Genomic DNA, 27,726 nt, shown 5'->3' on the forward strand with positions numbered 1-27,726 from the left:
CATACTGGTATTCCTTCCTTTGAAAAATTTGAGGCAACAATAATTTATGATTTATATTAAATTGATCGTTCTCGGTTTTAATACAATTGATATAAATATGCATTTTATCTCAAATAATGTAAACAATACTATGTGATGTGCTAATTTTACAACTGTTTTGTCATTCTTTTCACAACAACAACATCAAAATGCAGGGTAAACAACAGTATACAAATCTGAGTAACCAAAGGTACACACAAAACAAAACAATATAAATGAGTGTAATAGTCGTAAAAATGGTTTAATATCATGGTTTTTGTGCTAAAATATAAGCTCATCCTTGACTCAGTGATACAATACACTGATTAAGCGCAAGAACGAGTTTTGTTCGTTACAATTTGAATAAAATTTGAGAAGTATAAAGATCAACTATATTTGTGATGCAAGGCAATTATTTGTGCTTCATCGAAACTCTAGAAATTCAGAATAATCGATGGAAACCCGAGATTAATTAGTTGTCCGAGTTCTGAATTAAATAACCTAGTTGTTCTTCAAATATACTTATTTCTATGAAATAGATAGAATTGTACAAATAATGCTTACAATGCATGAAAATATAATTGGTTTTCATTTCAATCACAAAACATGTAGATTAGTGGCTGTTCAATCAATCTATTTTTGTCGAGATTCAAACAATGCCAATAAGTTAACACATCTGTTTGCCCAAATTTGAGATGGGCAAAAATGTCTACACACAAATACAAAAGCAAGGTATGTTTAAAATAATGAAGAGTAGCAATTACCAAAAATGTATCCCTGGTCTAATCACTTACAAAAACGTTCATAATAACTTGAAATTATCCACGCCTGTTCGCTTTTTCCAAGCACCATGACCTTTAGTCATGAACTGTTGATAGAGTTCTTCTTGACGTTTTTTGTAAACTATGGAAGACTGCTTTTCTGCACAATAGCATGAGCTGCCGCGGGATTGACAAATCCGCGTATTTCCAGTGCATCGGTCTTTAAGTCTTTTAAATAACTTAAAAATTTCACTTTTGCAGAGTCTTGAAGACTCGTTACTTCTACGGGATTCATTTCTAAAAAAAACAACACTACATTTTTTTCAAATGATTACAGCAAAGTCGAGATTAAACCGAAAAGTATTTGAGGGAATTGTTTCATGTATATGAATAGACATATCACTTTCAACGATAAAATGAAAATATCTAATGAACTACTTTAAACATACTGCAAGTTAGCTTGGAACAAAACATGTTGCAAAATATGTATACGTACCGTAAATAAGATTCTCTACTGATTTTGCCAGTTCTCCCATTCGTGACTTCGACTGATCCATCAGCAATATTCCAGTTTACACTGATTGGCTTAGATTTACCAAGGTCAGGTTCTTCGTGTATGTTAGAGAATCCTATATCAGGATGGTTAACATGGAGACTGCTGCCCCCTATTTGTGGTATTTGGCTGTCTACCCGACAACATAACGCTCTTGACAAGTGGTTAAAATCATAAACTTCACCTTAAAAACAGTGCAGTAAAACAAACCACAAAAGCCAACTGATTCGTAGTGTGTAAGATTTCGGAATGCATTTGTTTGGGCATCAGATCAATATAATTTTACTTTAAACTTGGTTGAGAAAAGTATACATCAAAGAGAGTTTTAGAAATGAATGTATTGACTGTAAATAAAAAAAAATATGTGATGGGGTCTAGAATGGGGTAAAACACGAAGCTTCTCCGATAGTTTTTTTTGAATCGTGCCAAATTCGTATATTTTTTACTCAAGTGTAAATGTACCAATAATGCAAGTGATAGTCTTACAATATATAAGATTAACATGAATATTTTGCATAAGAATTTTAACACTGTCCCTTCAGCTTTTTTTGTAATTCAATGTCTTTATTGCCATACCTAGAACAATGGAAGACAAATAAATTGGCAACTGAATTATCTTGGACAACAGAGCACCCTGGAGTCCTAAAACATTCCATTTACAGATCTTGTCGCTACAGGACATTTTATGAAGTCTGTCGGCAGGAAAATCAGTGACGGGTATAGCTCCTTCACCTTCAAATAAAATTTGCATATGTAAAAATATACATTCGAGGCATGTGTATGAAACCTTGTTTGATATATTTTTAGTTTTAATCTTTTTATATTTATACTGGAACTTATTTATGTTCTATTTGTTCTATTTAAGTCTTAGGTTTTAACTCATTTTCCCTGTATCATGCATCAACTATCTAACTACACTTCCAGAGTAAATGAGAAGTGGACTTCGTTTGAATCATTACAAGCGCCTTTAACAGTGTATTGCTGCCAGTACATTATATATACAGGTCAACAAAGCAGCTTAATTTTATAAATTGCCTTTGTAAAAAATTATTTACACACTTACAAAAACGACCAGGATCATACCTCGTGCTATTTTTGCTCTAAGCAATCCTTGCTTTTTATCAGATTGTTCTGGCTTGTGGTTTGTTCCTGTTTCAAAATTTTGATATTGTTGGCTAGACAAAAAGAAAGAAGGAATATAAATTTGGAACTGAACAAACTTAAATGGCTTAAAGAATATTATACCAATCAATTTCCTCAAAGTGTTATTTTTAATCAATATAAATTGAGTCCATACCAGTACAAACGATATTGATATTCACATTAATACACCGAGATATCTAATGAAGCTAACAAAGAAATGAAAATATATACTTTAAGGTAAAGATGCTGCCGTCACCGCATGGTGCTTTTGAAATATACAGATGAAATCTGACGTCATCGGCTATTGATATATTTCCATCGTCATCTTGTTTTAGAATTCCATGTTTACTCTTCGATGTAACAAAAAGGCTCTCTATTTCCTTATAAAGGACCCTGGGAAAGAAACATTGAATATAGTCTCAAAACTTTAAGGAATTAGTTTCGGAGTAGTGAATGGACAATGTATTTATCAACAAAACCAAAAACTAGAAAAATGTGAGAAATGCTCACTAACTTGACACCCCACTCCCAACATTAATTTAAAGTCTAAAATAGGAGGTGACCAATGGGAATATATATATATATATATATATATATATATATATATATATATATTCCCATTGTTTATAGGGGAAAGCACTCTACGGTATTTGTGCACCTTGCATTTCACCAAGATAATCTTTGGCTTTTAATACTGCATAATTATTTCAGTGTTGTATTGATATTTCTGTCTGTTTTAATTTGAATTTGTCATTGTCCTTTGATTTAAAAGATTTACATAGAACTGCACCTGTCCTTTTTTGTTTGAGCTAAAAACTTACTGGAATACTGGACAAAATACAGGAATTAAAGAAAAAATTGATATAGATATAATGTTATTCTATTTAATTTGCCTATTTTAATTCATAAAGCTACATACGTAACACATAATAAAAGATTTATTTTGGTTTACCTCTGAAACCCTCTCCTGGATATTATTTCAGCATGAGAATCTATGACACTTTGTCCATTCCCTGACAGTGAATATTCGTCGACAAAAACATTTCCTGTACGAGAAAAAAGTAAATTATTCATCTGTCGAAGTCTTGTCTAGGTTGTTAATAGTCAGATATCCCAAGGAACGATTTTTTTTTATGTACACAACTAACGCCCAAGTAAAATAAAATAAATAAATTAACATATGCGTGGGTGAAAAAGCTAGATTATCAAAGAAACACGATTGTGTTAGGTGTTTTCTCTCTCCACAGTTTTAATTGATTTAATCATTGGTTTCTCTCCTAATAAGTTTAAAGTTCTGCGGTAGCCATCACTTTAATTTGTCTCATGGACAATTTCCCAAACTAAATATGATTGGACATTATTAAGTGCTCGATTCTTCCTATTTAACTAAATATTCAAATCTTTGCAAGATGTACCTGAGCATAGACTTAGGACAGTCTTAGAATCTGTATTTCTATTTTCCATAATGATAGCGGCCACTACAGACTCTTTATCTATTGTCACAATGACATTATGTGTAACGGCTTCAAATGCCTTGTGTGTTATCATTGCTAGTTCATCATAGGCAGGTAAAGCATTGTATCTTGGGTAATTCTGGAAGAATAACAAATCACACAAAACATTCAGATCTTGCATGAGGAAAAAACAATAGTTTTCAACGGTATTATGTGGTAAATAGTTTGTTAGAAAGAGGTCCATATAACAAGACCTGTAGTCATGAAGTAAAGCCAATTAACAACTATAGAAGATAAAAAAGATTGGAAGGCAAAAACTGACCGTAAATATCACATACCTAATAATATTTTTGTAATTGGTATTGATATCTTATAGTACAGAAAAGGGGAGAGTATTCCTGTTTCTTTCGGTTTTTAAAAATAAAATATTTACTAAGTGAATATTTTATTAAGAGTGAATCACTTCATTTCTACAAACGAACAATTTTATTCATCTTTATGACAATATCTGCTTCCATTAAGACTACAAGCTACACTTACTACCAGCCATTAAGAGTTAACATAGGGAAGTTATTCGGAGGAATATTACTTACAAAACGAGGATAATCTTGTCTCGTTTCATTTAAAATGTTACAGATTGTCTTTTTTGCAGCATCGAGTTCGGCTTTTTGTAGACTTTTACCATGACCAAGTGTCATCACACATCCGTCAATACTCAGGTTTACAATAAAACTAAGAAAAAAAGACTAAATAACATTGCACACATCACATTACAAATAATGAATATTGAAAGTTTCGAGTCATAATCATGGAATTTTATCAAAAAGGAAGGCTACAGGAGATGAACAAATTGTACAACACAAAGAAATCTATTTTGCAATATTTCAGCTATATTCAGGCGATGAACATAAAATGATGATGAAATGAAAAAAAGGGATGGGACACAAGGAAAATGGGGTCGACAAATTTTGATTGCCACTGGAAAGAGGGAGAGGTGGGTAGGGTTGGGCAATTTAGCCTCCCTCCTGAGGCGGAGCCCTATGGTTCCTACTCCGGGAGAATACTACAGTAGGGTTTTTTAACGTGCAAGGAACGTGGCATCTTTCCCAACACGGTGCACCACTATGGTTTGCGGTCAGGTTTTCCGTATTATAGCCTGACAACCCCAGCATGTAACACGCCAGGGGTACTCAATTCCACCGCCTGGGGCACACATCCCAGTTGCTCTGTGGGCAGAGCACCTAGCCCCGGCTAGGTTTCTGAGCACTATTTAGTCGCCTTTTACGACAAGCTTAGCGCTGCTGTAGGCCTATTCTTTTGACACCCGGACCTGCACGGGGCCAAAGAAATCTAATACAAACAGAAAAAAAAAAGTTCCAAACGACATCATAATAAAATAGGGATGAGCTCTCCATTCCAACTCCCTGGAGGTCAATTCTGGTGAAAGAGGAAGAGGTAATGTCTCTTAAATTCTAAAGTTTAGTTCAATACATCTACACAGACCCTAAATAAATAAAATATTCTTTTGTGTTCCAAAAAAGTATGTATTTTTTATAACAAAACATTTGTCCCTTATAAATTGTGTTGTAAGTAGAGCCTTTATAATGTGCTATTTCAACACAGAATAATCATCATGGTTAAAATCTTAACAAACCCGTTTGGTCAGTCTGTTTGAGTTTTACATTTTGATATACATGGTTATGACTATTCAGAAAAACAAATTTTCTTCCCGCGATACCTTGAGTCATGATCAGGGCCATACTTCCTGACCACTTTATATTCGATGTCTTTCCTTCTAGATTGTACCCAGTCATTCAGTATACACTTTGCATCTCTCGACAATGACCTTCTTTCAATTTGGGAATCCTATAAATACAACTTATTTTGTATAGGTGACAGAAATATTAATCATGTACGAAAAGGTACAAGATACAACTATTCCGTTTGTTAACTTAAAGGTTCAAAACTGATTTCAATAATTTTCATTAAGAAAGGTTCAGGCTATGTTTAAACGTTTTATCAAAACAAAGCGGAGAAAGTTTAAATCTGTGAAATACTCTGCAAGTCATGTTATTGCTCATTTTTTAAGTGTAAAAACTGGTTTTACATTGCTGACGGTAAATGTATTGTGTCTATAACTAGATTTATTCATTAAACGTATTAAACTTCCTTAGTTAACTTTACTATTTTATAGTTTGATTTGGCGATCTTTTCAGCTTTGTTTTTCGAGTGTAAAAGTCCGATTTGTTGCCATTTTGATTAGCAATTGCCTGCCTAATTTATCCAATGGAGGTCAACTTTAAAAGCCCTTTTGACATCATTTCCTAAAAAACAATGTCTCTACTGAATCCTTACATATTTGTTCGATGAAATGTTTTTTTTACCTGAGCAGGATAATCATTCAAGTCTATTGTTCCTTTTTCAATCTTCCTTAAAACCAAACTCGCAGCAGATTTTTCAGCATCACATTTACTGTTTCCTCTTGCGGTTACCGCTGTTTTGCCATTAATTACTAAGCGTACAGTAAATCTGAAACAAAAATGTTTGATTCAGCATAAGATGATAAGCAGAAAATTAAATTTCTTGTTTTGTTTTGTTTGTTTGTTTTTATTTTGTTTGTTTGTTTTTTATTTTGTTTTGTTTTTTGTTTTTTGCTTTTTTTTGGTGGAGGGGCTATTTTTTGTGAATAATAGAGACGTGATATAACTACATAAAAATGTTATAAGGACAGCGTGTGGTGAATGAAGTTGTTAACTTATTCGATGAAAATTTGTAATTCAAAGTTTTTCTACAAGACTTCATAAAAAATCTATGTCCTTTGATTGTCCACAATATCTATTACCAATAGAATGATAAACACATAATAGCTTAGATAAGGAAGACAATCATAAAAAGTTCTGTTTATTGTACTAGCCCATTGTTTCTTTTATTTCTGTCTATACACTTACGAAGGTCTATGATCTGGTCCTGTCTTGTTGATACCCATATAGTGGTGTTTATATTGTCTGCCCTGTAGAATCTCATTTAATTGAGATTTGGAATCTTGCTACAAGTTGAGAAAGATAAGTCAATGTGAAGTAAGGATTTGTATAATGTCGATTGAGATGTTAACCATTATGTACTGTTTCCTGTGTTGTCAGTATGTCGATAATATAACTACGAACTAAAAGTATATAAGACAACCACACATGTAAAACTACAATGTTTCAATGGAAGAAACCAGACGATCACAAATCGGTTTAATCTTCCTTCGGTGTTTCTAAAAAAGACGAAATTACATGTAGAAATATCCCATCTTTGCGGGGGGGGGGATTTCCACACTAAAGGTGTTTCTTGCAGCTAAGTGCAATACCAACCTTTTTTTCTGAGCCACTGCTTAATTTCATCTCTGAAACTGTGAAAAAAGTACCTCTAAATCATAATGATACTTGCTTTTCCAGAGGAGGTATTTATCATATGTAGATTTTTATATTTTTAATAACTTACGAACTTACTAAAGAAACATTTTCAAGTTCTTTTTCTCCGTTTGTAGTATAAAACTTTCGATTTTTGCACATTGTTCACACCTCTACTTCTATACTTAAGCAAACAAAAAGAGTATTCAAGGGAACCAAGGTTATAGCGGTATTCAAAAGAATGTAATCCAGGGACAAAGACCAGACATGGAAAACAGACATACACAACAAAGAACATAAAATAACTAAAATCATACATACAAAGTAACAAAAGCAAATGAGCAACTCGGGCTACACTAAAAACTGGGAGCATAGACCAGGTGCACCGGTAGGGTAAGCGTCCTCTGCTTTTCTAGAAACACCCACCGAATTGCTCATAAAAAGTCAAGTCCGGGGTAGACAAACGAGGAAAAAAGCCATCAAAAACTTACTCACAAAAAAAAAAGAAAAAAAAGAAAGCAAGTTTACACCGTCTTTAATTTCACACAGAAGTCTACTTCTTTTCTTGACCTCGAATTTCAACGCATTTGCAAAACTGTCTGATAAATGCTTTCACTTTGTTTATCCTACTCTCAACTCTAATTCTAAGCTGCTCCTGTATTGAAGCTTTTGTCTTTTAACTCATAAATAGAAATTACGATCATTACACGGCACACTGGCTCACGCAAAAGCTGCTCGGACAAAAATATAAATTTTCCATTTCACAAAATGTTCTGGTTGACCGATTTCTAACATGACTGTTATAGACAGAAGTCCGGCCTTTTTTCCATATCTTTATTTTTGTTTGTACTTCATGTTTTTTTAAGTATATTTTCATATATCCTAATCAAACATTTATTTTTTTAAACCTTGCAGGCAAACAACGTACATATATATATATGAAGAAACTAAACAACCGTGTCACGAAAGAACATACCTGTGTTGCATACGGTGAACTACTACGTGTACTGCCCATATTGATCTTCATTCTTTTTAATGCCGACTCCGCCGCGGCTTTTTCGGCATCTTTTCGTTTGGTACCAGAACCTTGACCATACTCAATCCCATCGATTAAAACATGTACTGTAAATCTAAATAGTTTGTTTGATATCATAATCAACTCTGTGATATAGATAATTTCTTTACATAAACCTATGAATGTTAAAATACAAGACAAGACTATAACATTCATCTAATTCATTAATAAAAAGCGAACCGATTGTATACTATAATTGCTCATTTCTAAGATGATCACGGGTCTAAATATATGTAGTAATTTCTATCAAATTCATAAAGAAGTAGCGACTTAAATAGCATTTATGTGTATTCAATAAAGATATATTATATTTACTGTCTACTGTGATGCGGTCCTTCTACACTAAATTTGTATTGAACATCTTTTCCATTCCTCTGCCTCCATTCATTCAGAATGCTTTTTGCATTTTTGTAACTCATTGATGTCTACCATGAAAATGTACATAATAATACATCGATGTCATACTCAATCAGTACATATTAATATAACATTGTCCCTAGTTGTCATATCCTACATTATAATTTTCTCATCCCTAAAATATTGTGGTACAAATGACTTCACATGTTAAGGTATAGCAGGTTTCAATCACTTATGAATCATGCTTGTTTGGTTATATCGATTTTCAAATCGGCTTGATTTTTATTTATACATGAGATTAGATTTAAAGTGTTTTAAAGAATGTGTTATGTCATATCAGCTGAAGGTGTTGATATAGATCATGCACAATGTACTTCCGCTTATGTTTTATAATAAAGGCAAAATTGTCAATTAACATAAACTAAACCAAGTAACTTTATCAAGTTGTAAAGGTAAGGTAGCATGTTATCATATGCTTCTTTATACTAACTAATTATAGTTTTTAAATCGAAGATTTTCATCCAATCGAAACGATCAACATAATCTCTAAAAATGCCACCAAAATTTAAAAAGCAAAAAATAGAAACCGCCTTTTTGCAGTCTAATTAAAATTAGCCACTCCGATCTTTATTTGTTTTGTCGGCGAATAGAAAAAAAACGAGCAAAATACACACGGTTGAATTTTAATTAGGCTGGTCTTTTTGTAGTTTTATCTTATTCACTTTTAGAATAAACCGTGTTTTTTTAATCAATGCTTGTAGTTAGCATACTTTATTTGCTCAAAACAAAATGGATTGGACAAAAGTAAATCATACTTATTTAGTCCTTTCCTAAATACAATATGCATATATAGAATACATATAGAATAAGAGAGCATGCTATAACAATATATGGACTATACAATACTGTAATGAGTGTAACTAAAAGTCAACTGGAGAGAAAATTAGTTTGGGGAAGGGGAAGTGATGCTGACGATCTACAACACAGCAAAAACACAAAAAAAATATCAACTGGATTCACAAATCATACAAGAAGAAATCTTTTTGACCCTTTTATATACTGAAAAACTTGCTGAAAAATACGAATGTTTTCTTCGTATGTTAATTCAGGGCTTCAAGATAGTAAAATGTTTGCATTAAGTGAATAAGTATCACAGAGCCAGCTTAAATTATTAATCAAAGTTTGTTTTTGGACTATATATAAAGGACAATAAAAGAGGTAGTGGTCAACATCTTCCATGTTAGTACCTCATCTACATAGCGGATCTGTAATGATATTTACTCGGTGCAGGTCATAATTCAGAAACGATGCAGAATATCTTAGTTGGGTTATCAGTATGTTTAGCTTTCTAGGCCCGTATGAAAAAATATTTTGGTACAATGGATCGGTCCTATTCTTAGTTAAAACCGACTTAAATTTAGATACTGAATCAATCTTTCTTATTGTAATGTTGAGATTGTTTCATTCCTTAATAGGAGCTGGAAGGAAGGTTTCCCTCGTAACAGACAATCTACAATACGGCAATAAAATATCCCCGTTTCGCAAAGGATAGTTGGAAATAGATTGTACTTTAGGTGGAACAAGTTTACACAAATATTCAGGGGCATGCTTTTGTTCGATATTATAGAGCATTTGTAATTTTCTACGTTTTCGACGTTCTTGTAGTGTCTCCCATTTCACTTCTTTATATATGTTTTCAATTTTTGTAAACACCGGTAATCCAGTTACAATTTTTGCCGCTTCCGTTTGGATTTGCTCTAATTTTCCAATGAGTAAAGCATTACAATTGTCCCATACTTCAGGGGAATATTCTAATAATGGTCGAATATGAGATAAATATAGTTTTTCTAAAATGTTACGATTCAGCTGAAATTTTAATTTTCGTAATACGTTAAGATGCTTTTTTTGCGCTAGCTGCTACACTTTCAATATGCAAGGACCATCTTGCATTACTAGTAAATGTTTTGCCTAAGTGTTATGATGATTTTTTATTGAAATTTCAACTCCATTTAAAGAAAAATTAAACATCGGTATTTCGATATTTGAGAATAACATAATCTCAGTTTTTTCAGCATTAAAAGTCATGAGCCAAGTTTTTGCCCATTTATCCAACTCATTTAAATCACGACTAATGACCGTTCTTATTTGCTCACTATCGCGATCTGAGTAATTAAATGATCTGCAAAAAGTCTGCATAAAGAGGTAAGATTTTCAGCTATATCATTAATGAAAACAACAAATAAGAGAGGTCCAAGTACTGAACCTTGAGGCACACCTGATGTGAGATTGTTTTCTGACGAGGCTGATGAATTTTGAACAACTTTTTGTTTCCTATCACTGAGATAGCTTTGTAACCATTTCAGAATATCTTTTCGAATTCCATAAGATTTTAGTATATATATTAATACTTTGTGCCATACTTTGTCGAAAGCTTTTGAAAAATCACAGAAAACAAAGCAGTTAATATCTTTTTTCTCTAAAGAATTTAGAATGCAGTTATACATTTCTAACAACTGGTGAACGGTGGAATGTTTTGGCATAAATCCAGATTGATAACTGTAAATTAACTTGTTCTTATGAAGATGGTTATAGATTGTTTTAAACACAACCCTCTCCATTACTTTACCAACACAGCTAATTAATGAAATAGGCCTGTAGTTAGACGGTAACGAGGAATCACCCTTTTTAAATATTGCTATCACATTAGCCATCTTCCAACAAGATGAAAAATTTGCAGAGCTCCAATGATTTGTTAAAAATGATTTTCAATGGGATTGCATTTGTTCAGGACATAGTTTAAGCATTGTGTGGCTAATGGTATCGGGACCCAATGCTTTATTCGGTTTTAGAATTTGAATAATATCAATAATTTCTTGCTCTTCAATCCTGATACCAAAAATATGATTATTTGTTCTACTGACAAAGTCTGGCAACTTAATGATTTTCCTCATTCAATTTTGAAATAGAACAAAAATATTTATTCAGAAGCGTACATTTCTCTTCATCTGAATATGCCATTTCACTTAGATTGCTATCATTTATTATATTTTGTAATTGGGGTATGTTATTAGTAGCTTTACCTGATTTCAGTAGCATTTTCATTATTTTCCAATAGGTTTTTGGGTTTCCTGCATTTTCCAAAATAAAATTGTCAAGATTACTTTCAAATTGCTATTTTGCTATTTTCTTTTTATTATTAACTTTATTTCTCTGTCGCTTGTAACTTAATACATTTTTCTCCCACTTTGATTTAATTGCCTTCCTTCGTAAACGGTCGGGTACTCGTATTTCTCTTCTTAAGTCATTGTTAAACCAGGGTTTGTCATTTTTCCGAACAGTTACAACTTTTGTTGGAATACACTCCCTCGCGACGGAGAGAAAAATATCATTAAATACAAGACACATGTCATCAACATCTACTTCGTCTCTGAGGAGTGTATTCGAATCTAAATTATCCATTTTTGAAAATTTATCTTTGTCCGTTTTGTCATATAACCAAACAGTTCTCTGAAAAGGACCTGAGCCCTTTAAAGGACATTCTATAAAACAACAGCCGCTTTGTGGTCACTAATATCTCGAGGTATATCTAATATATCAGAAAAACTGTAATTCATTGTATCGCTCAGTATAATCGGGTCAAGTAAGGACTACTCGCTTCCGTTACACGCGTAGGTTTTCTTATAATATTGTTCCAATTGAACATATTAATTATATCAACAAGCTTGTTATTATTGGACACCAGTAAGTCAGAATTTAGATCGCCCGTAATCACGATGTTTTCATTCAACTGACAGTTCGTCCGTAACGCATGATTTAATCGTGTCCAGAAATTAGACTCCGTTCCGGGTGGACGGTATATATTACAAATTAAAAATGTTTTCCCCATGGCACTGATTTTAAGGTTTCAGACCACCAATTCAACCAATGAGCATTTGGAACGTTCGCAAAAATAGTCCTACGCAGAAATTACCCCTGTTCCTCATAGTGCTGTGAAAAAAGTTTTCATCTCATTTAAAAAATTTAAACAGTTTCTGAAAGGAAAAACATTTCTGTACATTTTATAGGTGCATTTTGCTTCTTGTGATGTGAAGCCTAATCTTCATAATGATTTCTAAATATACCCCTATCTTGTGAAAACACCGGGATTTCCCATGCTATTTATAGACACTTCACTTCTGGTGACCAGTACTGCACTGCAAGTCTGCTAACCCCACATGCCATTCTGAGGATTGTGAGCTGACATATGTAGAATCATGCTGATATACAGTCCTCTGCAGGTTAAAGTTAAGGTAAAGTCCAGAGAAGCCATTGAATATTATGAAATTAGCATAGAAGCCTATGGGAAGTGGAATTAGTGGTTTCTAGCCTTAACCCAAAGCGTTTCGTCAGTTTGGTTTCACGAATATGCTCTATTACATAGATAACTAAACCACCACCAAAGCTATTGCGATCACGGCGAATTATAGTGTTTGAAAAAGATTCAAGATGAATGTTTTCATCCATTACACTGGGATCTAAGTGAGTTTCGGTGACTGTTAATATATCAAATTCTTCACAAAATGTGTTCAGGAATTCAAGTTTGTTTCGTATACTTCTAATATTAATGTTGCAAAATGAAATGGATTTATCGTGAATGTTGGGAAAGGAGTTGTTGATGCCAGGCCCTGGATTAGGCTCAATATTACTCATCAGTAAAATATAATGGAGAACAGAAAGCAGAAAAACTATGTCAATGTTCGGGTTTACTGACTGAAGAACGAATAGACCTAATGTGAGTAACGTGCATTGTAAGTTTGTCATAAATATACTATTGTATGATAAATTTGAGGGTGCCGAATGTACAAAAGCTATTTTTCCGTTGTTAATGAGACCTATGGCTGCTCTATAGCCCACACGATCACTACCTGCCATTTATAAAGAAAGGGGGAGGGTGAACATGTTAGCCATATGAGCCAGGTCTGCAGATCTTATAAAAAAGATGTTTTACGTGTGTTAAATAATCGCCACCACAACAAAATCTAAAGAGATAATTGAGAATAAAAAGGAAAATAACAAAAGAAAACATACTGTTACATGTATTAAAACATCGAGGATATGATTTTGGAAATTGCTAACTGCATTGTGTACTTGGGATTTACAATTATTATAGTAATATGAAATGTGCTTTGTATTAATTTCAATATTCTAAAATGAAATAGAAGAGCAAAAAAGAATATAATAATAATAACAACAAAGCTGAAGTTATTGCATTGCGCTGTGCATGTACATACTCAATGAAGTTCCCTTTCAGAAGTTCCCGTCCAGAACACTTAAATTAAGGCTTAATCAGGGTTCAAATAGTAAACAACAGCAAAGTAATCGTACTTTTGAAATAAAAAGAATTAAAATAATATTTGCATCGCAAATTTGACAGTTCTAACATCGTTGGGAATTTTTCAGACCTTTCTATACGTTTATGTATCTTCCCTGTATCAATTCTATCCGATGGAGCAGTGTAGCGAATAGAGTCGTCACATTCTGAGACGTATTTATATATATATATAACTTTATGTAAATTATTGCTTGTATACTAGAAGTGTCAATTACATGTGTTTAATAGCGTGGCTTGCATATCTAATTATTCGAAACTCATATGAGTAACCATTTGATTTAAAAGGAATTATAAGACACTTTTAAAGTATGTATATGTGGAAATGAGAAAAAAAAGGGAATAGCATACATATTTTGCAAGTGTTAAGATAGGACATGAATTCTCCTTACTCGATTATGCATGTCTTATACAAATTTTAATTCAACATTCATCTGTAATTAACACCATTAAGGGAAAAAATCATTTTTGTAATTGATTGATTGATTGATTGTTGGGGTTTAACGTCCGAGCAGCAATATTTCAGCTATATTCAGACGATGAACATGAAACGGATGATAAAATGAACATGAAATGATGATGAAATGAAAAACGGAATGGGACACAAAGACAGTAGGGTCGACAATTTTTGATTGCCACTGGAAAAAGGGGGGATGGGTAACGTCGGGCAATTTAGCCTCCTGTGGCGGAGCGCAAAGGTTCCTACTCCAATCGAATTACACAGCAGGGTTCTTTAACGTGCGAGGAACGTGGCATCTTTCCCAACACGGTGCACCACTATGGTTTGCGGTCAGGTTTTCCGTATTATAGCCTGACAACCCCAGCATGTAACACGCCAGGGGTACCCCATTCCACCACCTGGGGCACACATCCCAGAAGCTCTGTGGGCAGAGCGCCTAGCCCCCGGCTAGGTTTCTGAGCACTATTTAGTCGCCTTTTACGACAAGCTTAGCGCTGCTGCAGGCCTATTCTTTTAACACCCGGACCTGCACGGGGCTTTTTGTAATTGAAGCCTACTAATTGGCTGAAGGGAATTTCCCAACTTAGTGAAATTTGTACACGGGTGGTTTGGATAACATAATCACCATTACATGTAGGTATATAAGTTGACAATCTGAGGAAGTAAATAAAATAATAAGCATGCAATACGAACAAATAAAACTTTTTAGTTAAAAAAAACTGATTTTTTTGTAAAGATAATTTGTCTTAAACACCCGACAATTCCATCCCGACTTGGCTTTGGACTATTTGGGAACTACTGTCACTATTTATAAGGTCATTGAGGTCATCAAAATTGTTTATTAAAATCTTCCGTCCCTCAGTAATGACTTTGGCAAAAATGCGACCATCAGAAGTCCAGTATGCCTCAATCAACTTGTCTTTTTTTAAATTCGCCAGGCTCCTGACAAAGTCTGTTCTAAATTTTGTAAGGTTTTCTGTAATAAATGTCCCGTCCACATCATTTTTTAAGTGCCTTCTTGCTGGTGAAAATTGCTTGACGAGTTCTGCAGGAAAGGAACCCGACTATGGTCTGCGATTTACCATTTCTGACCTTTCCAATGACGTGCGACCTGCCGATGTCATTTAAACCAATGTTTTGTTGGAGTTTATTGATACAAATATTTAGAACCAGTTGATCTGTATTTACTGGGTGTTTGATGTTACCATCTACATCTACAGGCACCGGAACATTGTGGAAACGCAAGCTTGTACGACGCGAGTATTGCTCTTGGTTTTCGGTCCTATTTTCTAGTTCGGCTATTTTTTGTTTTAGAGCACTCATTTCTCTGAAATTTTCGTGGACAGAAATCACATTATCTTGAGTTGCTCTCTTTAGGACAGATGTTTTCATAAATTGCTTGCAAACTTTTTGCTCAAGGTCTTGAATTACAGTTTTTTGCGTCTCAATTTGTTCAAGCAAAGGTTTGGTTGCAGCCTCTACATGTTCTAGTACTTGCGACTCAACCATTGAGGTCACTGACTCACTGATTTTGGTTGCTAGGACAGGTATTATTGAATTTAAGATTTCTGGACTTGACAATATTTCTAAGACTTTATCAGTAAGATTCTTCGTCTGATTTTTTGGGCAAGTTTGGTTCACCAAGTTTAATTTCACTAAGATCGCCTAGGGAATTTCCGCGTCTCATCTGCCTTTTATTTTGTTTCTGCGTTCCAGGCAGGTTGTCTGAACTATCTGGGCTTAAACGTTTATTACTAGGCGTTCCTGTTGACGGGTGTGGTTGGGAGTGGGTTACATAATCGTCACTCAAAGAGGCACCCATGTTTGTTTATGTTTTATTTTGGCGTGAGTACAAGTTCACAAGTTCACAATATTAGTACAAATTTCAGAACAATTTTAAGTCAACTTTATATCTCATCAAAGACTCTCATATCAATTTTGGCACGTAGTAATTTCTGTTATCCATCAAAAATCCCAAAAGACCGGAGCGATTTTTACCCTACCATCTCTGTCGGCGCATGCTCTCCATGCTTGTAGTTATAATTCTAGTGTCAAATCCTTCAAGGTAGCAATTTTTGGTATTAACACTGATTCGCTCAAAGGGTCTATCATACTATATTTAAATACAGTTCTCGGCATGACATTGGTTGTGTCCTTATTGTATGACTTATGATGAACCTTAGTTCTCAACCCCCCGCATGGGAAAAATTGAGATTGATATTGCATACGATGAGAAAATAACTTTTTGTAGGTCTAAACTGGTCTAGAGCTGACACGTAAGTTAACTGCTAGTAGTCCTTTGCTTGTATATGTTGAACTGAACTAATGCGCTAGCGTGCAATCCGAACATAAAACAGTAAAATTGAATACTTTAAGAGGTCACCAGAAGATCTTTAGTTAGTGTAAACACACCTTTAACTAAGCTCTAGAAAGTCCCGACAAAAAAGTAATAAAATCCACGGAAACTGAACGATGGTAATTCTTCAAACACACCATGGAATTCATTTAGTAGACAGATGAGATATCCACATAAAGAACGCTCGCTTTTACTGAAAGAGTAATCAAGGGAACCAAGGTTATAGCGGAAATCAAAAGAATGTAATCCTGGGACAAAGACCAGACATGGAACACAGACATACACAACAAAGTACATAAAGTAACTAAAATCATACATACAAAGTAACAAAAGCAAATGAGCAACTCGGACTCCACTAAAAACTGGGAGCATAGACAAGGTGCACCGGTAGGGCAAGCGTCCTCTGTTTTTCTAGAAACTCCCACCGAGTTGCTCATAAAAAGTCAAGTCCGGGGTAGACAAACGAGGAAAGGAAAACAATGACCCGTTGAATAAATCAGTTTTCATGGTGCTGATGGATACACCATAACGATCCACGAGTTCATGATGACGACCATAAAACTTCTGTAGTGATGACTTCAATCTTGTAGCAACATAGCTCTGTTCCAGAAGCCTATTTGTTAGAGTTCTAGCGCGATACAAAAAGTCTGCGTAGTTTCGCCAAGCTCTGGCATAGCGAATGATTTGTGATATGAACGTTCCATATGCAGGTGCTGAAAGGATGTTGCCACAGATGAAAGGGAAGTTGACAATTTTGAATGAAAGCTAACTAAAAACATATTAAAGAAGACTATCAACAATAGAATTAATTGGTCACTACAATTCCAGTGGGCTGGTCAAGTACTAAACAGGCAAAATTCGATGTAGTGCAATGCTAAAAATGACTCAGTTTTTACGTAGAAGAAGTTCTAAGTCTCATTACTTGTGCTTGATCAAATTGCCGTCGTTGTATTAACAATAAATTATGTTTAAACTAATTAAACAGAAGCTTATGTATCTTTTGTAGTTTTTTTTAAAAAGAAGTAAACTTATCACGACAAAAATAATTCTTAACCGTCTCCTTCACGATCTTTGTATGTTTACTTCGGCCATTTTTATACAGTTTATCAAAATAAAAACAAGAAATGATATTAGATACATTTTATTAAAATGTTTTTCTCAACAAGAAGAAATAGATTATCAACTTTTAATTGCCTGCAAAATTGAGGAAGCGTTATCAAGGGAACCAAGATTCCAGCGGAAATCAAAGAATGTAATCCAGGGACAAAGACCAGCCATGGAATACAGACACATACAACAAAAAACACAAAATAACCAAAATAATACATACAAAGCAAAAATAGTAAATGAGCAACTCGGACTCCACTAAAAACTGGGAGCATGTACCAGGTGCACCGGTAGGGTAGTGCCTCTGCTTTTCTAGAAACACCCGCCGAGTTGCTCTTAAAAAGCCAAACCCAGTGTAGACGAAAAGAGTAAAGGAAAACTATGACACGCTAAACACATCAGTTTTCAAGGTGCAGATGGATACCGTAATGATCCACGAGTTCATGATGAGGCTGACTTCACAGTGTCTGTAGTATCCTTTGTCTCATGTTCTTTGAGTAGATGCGATGTATCAAATCCCGGATTGTTTAACGATAATACGTCATCTATATAGCGGAAACTGAGATTAAAGTATCGAGCTAAACGATGTTCTTTTTTTCGGATCAGATCAGCTATACAGCTCATAAGAGTGAGGGAATAGGTCAGCAAGTAGAGGAACACATTTGTTCCCAATGGAATGCCGACCGTCTGTTGAAAATGCGTCCACAACACTGGACAAATATGTTGACGATAAAAAAAATTCCAGCATTTTGAAAACAGTAGAAACCTGAATAAAATGTATTCACTTCTATTGTATAATGCATAGAGCGAAATGTTGCCTTTTGTATTTTCTTACAAAGTGTTTATCAAAGTCAATGAAACATTAATTAAAACCCTTTGTTAATGGTAATAATTTTGACAGACACCATTGCTTTCTTTGTAAAATTTTGCTGTTTCGCTGTAATTGTTGATAAAGTAACAAAAATTAGTAGTTCATGATCCTTAACGTCCTCAATTTGCGATTTAGTTGTAGTACTTGACTTTCTCTTACATGACAGTGTGACGGGTTGACTAGGGGAAGTTAACAATTAGTAGGTTTTCCTTGATTGGACTTCCAGTTTAACATAATGCACAACTGGCATTCACGCCTTCTTTTGTATTCAAAATGTAACGACTTTCCTGTCCCCTCCTTTTGATTCATAAAGTCTTGTCATTTGCTTTCAATTACACTACCAGACAATTTTAAAAACATAGCTAGACTTACATAGTGTAAAACAATTTCGAGAACTAATTATATCAACATGTTAAGTTTCCTAAAATGAAGTTGTGTAATTCCTCAATAAGTCAACCCTTTCCAACTTCATTACACATATAGTACATGTATTTGTAAAAATTCCCGAGCATGCTTCTGAATATTTTGAGATGTATTTTGTCCTTTATTTGGAGACGGATTAGCGTAAGCCGTATGGCTTGTTTCCGAATCCTTGAGTTTATTTACTACACTGTCATATCATGTATAATATTGACGTATTCTTTGATATAAAAATATGTTTAAACTAATACTCACTGTTTGCATGCACTTATAGTATGTACCTTACAATATCTTAAAATAGCATCAAAATTTTTAAAAAAGCAGGAAATAGAAGTTGTCTTTATTGATGTGTCCGCCATAAGTGACGAAATTATTCTCCCACCTTAAACGTTCCTTATTGATTCAGATCTACCTAGTAACTAATATCAAATGCATAGTATGACTTACATTCTAAAACTTAAAGTTTGATATTCAGTTCTTCCTTATAGCGTTCGATTGAACATTAAAGCTGAGTATAGGACAAATTGTTAAAATTAAAAACAAAACAATTATACATATTTTAACGATAAACCACAGCTGTGGTCGTAACATTCGCCGAGTACAAATAAAGCGCTAAAAATATAATGTTTTCCAATTAAAAAAAATCTTTTGTTATAAATTAGTCAAAAATATTGTAAAATTCCCTAAAATGATTCATCTTCTCCCTTTCTCAAAAGATAGAAGATTAAACATAGGAGTGAGTGAGTGAAATTAAAATGGCGGCTGTTTATTTTTTCGGAGATGGAATTTCTACTTGAAATGTATCCATTTAGTTTATAACTGATCTATTCCTATCATAAAACGACCTCCAACCATCAGTATTATCAGCCTTAAACCAACCTCAATATATCTGGTGAAACTGACCGGCAGTAGGGGATGATAGATCTTCTTTGAGATGGTACAACGTTCAAAAGCCAGTTATCGACCATCTTTAATAAAAGTATTCACAGACTTATAGAACATATTTTCTAAGATTCTGCTGGTGTTTTGGAACGTATGTGATTTTCTTGGACATTACTAAACTTTCGAAAAAAGTGAGTTATATATTTTATTTAATCATCGACAATCAAAAACGTAAACATTCCACCACCGATTAAAACTCACTTTCATAACGGTAAAATCAGTATATTAACAGCCAACAGGTTTCGTCACGAGTTACGGGTTTGGACTTTGGACTTTACCGGAGGCGGTCAACTGGGTAACGGTGATTAATAGATTAACTTTCTAACTCTTAAGACGAACTCACCTCGACAGGGACATTTAACGCCGTCGTGATTATAACCTAAAGTATTTATAATTTATAATTAGTGTATTGCGGATGGCGAGAAAAGAGTCTAAAGCAAAGCGAAAACTTATTGAAGCAGATTCTTCTTTTGATTCACCATCGAAACAACCTTATAAGAAAAGTAGCAAAAAGCATAGCAAACATTGTGTCGATAACGATCAAAGTGATATTGAAATTATGTCCTCGAAGAAAACTCCAGCTAAGCCGAAGCAAACTCAACAACAACAGAGCACTCCAAATATGTATCCGTATCCTTATAACCCCCCTTATCCTGCTCCCCCACCGGCCCATTTCAACCAGTTCATGTCACCGTCATGGCAGCCCGCACCCGCAACACCTGGTACTGATAATAACATATTAAATTAAATTATGAATCGCATGACATCAATTGATTCCAGGCTAGGAAAACTCGAAGATATGGACAAAAAACTAGATAAACTTGACGACCTATGCGAGTCTGTTGACCAGTTGTTCTCCCGTATTGAAATATCAGAATCAAGAGTTGGGAAACTTGATAATCAAGTTTCTGATATTCAAAACATGTGTGATGAGCTATCTATAAAAGTCGATGAGTTAAACGCGGAAAAGGATAATTTGTGGATAACCGTGTCATCTGAGGGGAATGCGAGTCCAGGGAAGGGGTCGAAGTTAAAGAAAGAGCTTGAGGATGTGCATAAACAAAATAGCGAGTTAAAATCGGCCGTGTCGGAATTGCAATATGAGTCGACTAAAAACAATTTGATATTTTATGGTATTGTAGACCGACCGAACGAGAAGGTTAATCAACTCCTGAAAGGTTCCGTGCGCGATGAAATGAAAGTAAAGGAAGATGTTAGATTCAAAAGTGTACGTCGTATGAACAGCAAGTCAAAACCAAGATCGATTGTTGCGTCATTTGAAAATTTCAAACAGCGTGAACTGGTCAAGCATTCTGCTTATAAACTGAAAGGATCGCCGTTCGGTCTTAGCGAACAGTATCCTCAAGATGTTCTATCTACACGCAAACAATTGCTTCCGATTCAAAAAGAGGCCCGCAGTAAAGGAGCGAAGGCGGTGATGGTACGGGATAAACTTTATATCAACAATGAGATAGTAGATCCACTTAACTATCAGCAGCTCATGGCGAATATTAAACCGAAGGAACCCCCGAAAAAGAACCAAAATGGTGAGGAACAAAGTGGCGGTGCAAATATTTTCATGAACTCCGAAACTGAGCAGACCAACGTAAAACAGATTGACAATGGTGACTTTTAGGAAAGCGTAGAGGGTGATGTGTTAGTTTATAGAAGTTCTAATGATCTAAAACTTTTAGTTTGGAATGTGAATGGCGGTTTGTCAAATAAACTAGATAACAAGTCTTTTTTAAATCTTATTTGTACTTATGACATTGTATTTTTGACTGAATGTTGGATAGATAGAGAGCTGTCTATAGATATTCCTGGTTATAAATGTTTTTTGTATCCTAGACTAAAGTCTAAATCTGTTCAAGGAGGTGGTATAGTTATTTTGATTAAAGAGTGTTTTGTAAATTTTGTAACCTCAGAAAATTGTATTTTTGATACCATAGTATGGTTAAAGATTAAGAAAGGTGTAATTAGAAAAGACAAAGACGTGTATACTGCCTGTGTGTATATCCCACCAGCTAGGTCGAATTATTATAAACAGTATAATTGTGATGTGTTTGATGAATTAGAAAATAGTATTGAATTTTATACACCGCTTGGTGAAGTGATGATTGTTGGTGATACGAATAGTCGAACTGGGGTATTAGATGACTTCGTTCGTAATGACAGTGTTCATCATACAGTAAGAAACCGACTGAGTGACATATTCAATTACGTACAAGACACAAAACTTGTTGGAAGAAGAAACCCTGATTTAAATACGAACTGTTATGGTTCAAAACTTCTGTCACTGTGTAAAGCTACAAACTTGCGAATCCTGAATGGTAGACATATAAATGGGTATGCGAATGACTTCACATATTGTGGCGCAAACGGAATGAGTGTAATAGACTACCTAATCTTACCTACGTCATTATTTCCGACGGTCCGTCAATTCATTGTTTCTAACTTAACAACTTTTTTCTGACCACGCATTCCTACATACCCAGATTCAAACACTTCGTAATATGGACAATAATAGTGATAATGACTTGCAAGATCGTGAGGGTGTCGAGTACGAACAACAAGATAAATTCAAATGGAATGACAATTACAAACAACAATGTGCCGAGTGTTTGCGATTGAATTCGGACAGGATTCAGTTATATCATGTACGTATTAATTTTGACAGTCAGATATCGCTTGACAACTCGTTGGCCGACTTAACCAGTGTGTTAAATGACATTATGTCGCCGTTTTTCAAAAAGAGCACTAGAACTCGAAAGCCGAATCGACAAACTAACGGACGTGAATTTGATAAACCTTGGTTTACGGACCGTTGTAGAGAGCTGTATCATCTTTATATTAACTCTTTGAACATTTTAATAGAGCTAAAACAGAGGTTAATCATCGAAAGTTAATTCACGCTAAAAAGGAATATAAAACTTTAGAAATGCGTCTGAAATGGGAATATATGCGAAACGAAGGGAACATGTTAGACATGATGCGATTAACTAATCCCAAGCTGTTTTACAGTAAATTTAGGAAGAAATCATCACATCAACAATCATTGCCATTACATACTTTTTATGACCATTTCAAAAACTTGTGTTCGACCGATGGAAATGCTACAGGTGATGACAGTTATACTACAAATACAGACAATGAATGTATTTATGAAGAACTTGATAGGGATATAACTGAAAGCGACATTATAAAGGCGATACGAAATCTGAAACGCGATAAAAGTCACGGTCCTGACTGTATACTCAACGAGTACTTCATTGAATACAAGGAAGTTTTTATGCCATTATTCATCACCGTTTTTAACGGAATTCTACGTTCAGGACTTTTCCCAAACGATTGGGCAAAAGCTATCCTCATACCAGTCTTTAAGAAGGGGGACATAAGCGATCCAAATAATTATCGTGGGATTAGTTTAGTCAGCAATATCGGGAAACTGTTTACATCTGTTCTGAATCAGCGGTTGATAGAGTGGTCAGAAACGTTCGATATAGTAACGGACGCCCAGTTCGGCTTTCGTCCAGGTCTTGGAACAATTGATGCTATTTTCGCCTTGACCTCATTAGTTTTTAAATCTTTGTCAGCTAAAAAACGTTTATACTGTTGTTTTGTAGACTATACTAAGGCGTTTGACACGGTCCAACGCTATATGCTGTGGTACAAGTTATCTAACACTGGTATTCAAGGTAAACTTCTTTCTGTGATTAAATCAATGTATTCAAACGTTAGTACTTGTGTCAGTGTTGATGGTTTTAATTCTCAGTATTTCAAAAATGAAATTGGATTAATGCAAGGGGAAGTATTATCACCTATACTTTTTTCTTTATATGTGAACGATTGTGAGATGGCTTTTATAAACAGTGACTCTATTCCAATTGAGGTTAAAGAATTTAATTTATTTTTGCTCATGCATGCAGATGATATGGTAATTTTTTCAGACACCATATCGAGTCTTCAAAAGCTACTTGATACATTACATTTGTACACCTCCAAATGGTCATTAAGTGTAAATATAGCAAAAACCAAGATAGTGTTTAGAACTGGTGGCGTTATTTATGAAAATGAGAAATGGTATTTTGATAACCATGAATTAGATATTGTAGACAGGTTTAGTTATTTAGGAGTACTGTTATATTACACTGGTAAATACAATTTGTTACAGCAGAAACTTTCAGAGCAGGGCAGAAAGTCCGTTTTCGCCTTGCGACGAAACACTAAGGATATGTTTCTGAACTATGTAACTCGGTTATCACTTTTTGACACCTATGTTAACAGTGTACTATCCTATGGTTGTGAAATATGGGGTGCACATAAGGCACCTGCTATAGAGCGAATTCATTTAAACTATTGTAAAAATGTTTTGAAAGTGAAAGTGAAAGGTTCTACGGATAATGTAATGGTATACTATGAGTTGGGGAGATTGCCTTTATTATACACTAGAAAATGTAGAATTTTCAAGTACTGGTTTAAGCTATTGTGTACCACAAACTGCATTTTGAAGAGTTACACATTTCTATATGATGAGCTATTGAAACGTCCAAGCAATAAGCTAAACTGGTTAAAATGAACTCTACAGTATTGGTCTTGGTGATATCTGGTGTAACCAAAATTTTTTCACAGATAACAAAATCTGTAATGACTTTCTATTTTTGATCAAACAAAGACTATATGATTGTCAAAAGCAGTATTTTGACAGTTTAAGTACTTCAAGTAAATGTTCTAATTATCAATATATTGTTCACAATTTTTGTCTGCAATTTTATCTTTCTAAACCATGACCAGACGTATATAAGAAATGTATTTCACAATTAAGGCTTAGTAGCCATAATCTGGCTGTTGAGAGTGGTCGGTTTTCTGCAGTGCCTAGACAAAACAGATTATGTAAATTTTGTAAGGATGACATCGAGGATGAGATGCACTTTGTATTGAAATGTCCACTATATCAGAGTTTCAGATCGTATTTTATTAAACCATATTATTGGAAAAAACCATCAATGTTTAAGTTTATACAGTTAATCAGATCTTGTAATATCAAAGAGTTATTGCATTTGGGTAAATTTATATTTAGTGCTATGAAGTTACGTTCTGACATGTTGTAATTTTACACAGTACCTTCTGCTTACTAGTATCAGCTAAAAATTATTAGCACTTATGCATTATAGTGTAACCTATAGTTGTATATGACTTTGGTTAATAAAGATTACACATTGCAAGTTTTAAATAAATGGAAAAATAGAGTATCACTGTACCTGTACGACCAACCAGAACAATGAACGACCTATTCACTTCAGAGTGTAGGTAGGGCTGAATAGTAAAGGCCAAACTACATTATATATACAGACCACTGTAGATAAATTTTCGGTATGACGTTAGAAAAAAATGTGTTACTTATCATAATCAACAATTGCTTCTATTTCATTGGTTGATCGTATAACTAAAATTATTGTCATACAATCAACACATCAACTACTTTCATTTTAAAAGTATCAGAGTTTCCCGGAAAAAGCGCGCGTTTTCTGAAAAAAGACATTAAATAAGATTGGAATATAACTCATCAATACTTTTAGATAAGATCATTGTCTTATTAAATATGTACGATCTTTTATGATTTATGTTTATTTTAATAATTTGAAGAGGCAAATCATGCTTTAGAACACTTTCAAGTAATTTTCAAGTATTTTTTTCATGAAATAGCAATAAAAACAAACATACTGCAGCCATTAAAACGGGCAATATCATAAAGTATCACAACAAATATGATCATTTATACTTGTATTTATTTATGATATATTTTATCTAATAAAATAGAAGCAGGTTATGACGTACAGGATCTACAATTTGGTGTCATTTGTATAGGATGTTATCAGAAATATTTCTTACCTGCCAATGATGATGTTGAAATATATCTGCCGTGTCTATGTATTAACCTAATGCAAGTAAAAAGGAAGTTATTTAAAGATATAGTTCGTGCACTTTGCATTAACATTTCTTCTTTTGATAAAATTGGTTATTTTTCAACATTGTAAGACAAAAGAATAGTGTTCAGTCCTCAAAATGAAGTTCTAGCACTACTTTTAAATGCTTCAAAGTGTAATAATATTAAATTACAATTATTTTATCGGCAATTACTGTAGACAAACGTGAAATAATTAAAAAGTAGTCTTGTTTTTCCTGTATATCAAACCCTGGGTTTATCATACAACTTTTTTCAATGGGCAAATTCAGTAGATTGCAATTTTGCTTAGTCTATCGTTATCCAAAAATTGTTTTGAAAAAAATCATTGCTGTGATTTTTTTGTGGATATTACATGTACTAATATAATTATATTGAGTTTTGTATAACCATTGGCATATAAAAAGATTTACTTCCTTGAAGTACCCTTTCAACACTAACATTGATTTGTTTAATGGCGCCCATTCACTTAAAGTAAAACAAGATTTATTAGTGAAGACCGTTCGAATGTACTTACATCCGCTCTTATTTTCATGTTTCCGCACCTAATTAAGATGGTTGACATTTTCTGTGACTTTGTATTTTCAGAAATATACAATTCTTCTTTCAGTTTCGTGTATAAAATATTCTTTTAACATGTAAGGGTACCTTTTGTACTAAGGGAATTTTTAATGATGTCCATGCATACTTATGTTGATGTAAACTAACATGACCCCATGCTTAGGTGTAAGACTCGACCTGCATTCATAGATGAACATGTTGTTGCATTGTTAGTCTAGTTTTAAACAATTTGGGATAAACATATATTGTTTCCAGACATTGTTCACGTGATACTTAAAAGACTAAACTGATATTCTATTTTCACAACAGGTAGTTACTCCACATAGAACATGATTGAAAGATACATGACAGGCACATTCTCCTTACGAAATTGATTTTTTTTATGTTATATTTTTCATAATTTAAAAAAAGAAATTCAGTTCTGTGTGTTCTAATTCACAAAGCAGAAAATTAAGATATGCTTCTTTGGTATAATGATTCTAATAAAATGTACTTGGTCTGATGACGTCAAAATATTGGAATTTCCGGTCGACAATTAATGATTTTGTCAAATTTGGAGAACAGATGTTCCAGAAGATTTTGAAAACATGTGAACAAATTGTGTGCTCACTCTTGACCGATCTCATCGTATATCCATAAGAAGCCATATTTTAACACGATCTACTACAGAAAAAAATAGAGAAGCGAATATCGCAGTCCTTCAATTTTAGTTTCAGTTTTCAGTTAAAAAATAATGATCTTATAATAATCCTAGTTTTAAGGATAATTACACATGGCCTACCGAAATGAACTTGAAATGATACAACTGGTACACCTTCTTTTGTCTCATATATAAAATTTAACTTATTTAACATAGACCGTACATGACGTTTGAAACCGAAACTTTATGACGAACGTGTTGATTTTGTAAACGTCCCCATCCA

The 27,726-nt window shown here is 34.0% G+C and overlaps 1 protein-coding gene across 5 annotated transcripts; it reads right to left on the reverse strand.

Annotated features, from left to right (window-relative positions):
• Window positions 1-255: 255 nt before the first annotated feature.
• On the reverse strand, window positions 256-26,860 carry LOC148622829 (double-stranded RNA-specific adenosine deaminase-like). Of its 5 annotated transcripts, XM_088573067.1 has the most exons (16): window positions 26,760-26,840; window positions 26,170-26,216; window positions 20,624-20,659; window positions 8,715-8,824; window positions 8,301-8,454; window positions 6,878-6,975; window positions 6,314-6,458; window positions 5,668-5,795; window positions 4,523-4,661; window positions 3,891-4,068; window positions 3,428-3,521; window positions 2,707-2,868; window positions 2,416-2,507; window positions 1,909-2,064; window positions 1,276-1,516; window positions 256-1,076 (listed from the first exon to the last, which is right to left on the reverse strand). In XM_088573067.1, exons 4-16 carry the CDS (start codon window positions 8,816-8,818, stop codon window positions 821-823), a joined length of 1,947 nt encoding a protein of 648 aa, XP_088429193.1. In that variant the 5' UTR covers window positions 8,819-8,824; window positions 20,624-20,659; window positions 26,170-26,216; window positions 26,760-26,840; the 3' UTR covers window positions 256-820. The 5 variants fall into 5 exon arrangements, with proteins under 5 accessions (XP_088429193.1, XP_088429190.1, XP_088429191.1 ...); XM_088573064.1 differs by lacking the exon at window positions 20,624-20,659 and having other exon boundaries at window positions 26,760-26,860; XM_088573065.1 differs by lacking the exons at window positions 20,624-20,659; window positions 26,170-26,216; window positions 26,760-26,840 and adding an exon at window positions 25,539-25,593.
• Window positions 26,861-27,726: the final 866 nt, after the last annotated feature.

Source organism: Perna viridis, chromosome 3 (assembly GCF_037379345.1).
Source record: "Perna viridis isolate PV_CMFRI_1.1 ecotype Kerala chromosome 3, ASM3737934v1, whole genome shotgun sequence".
NCBI lineage: Eukaryota > Metazoa > Mollusca > Bivalvia > Mytilida > Mytilidae > Perna > Perna viridis.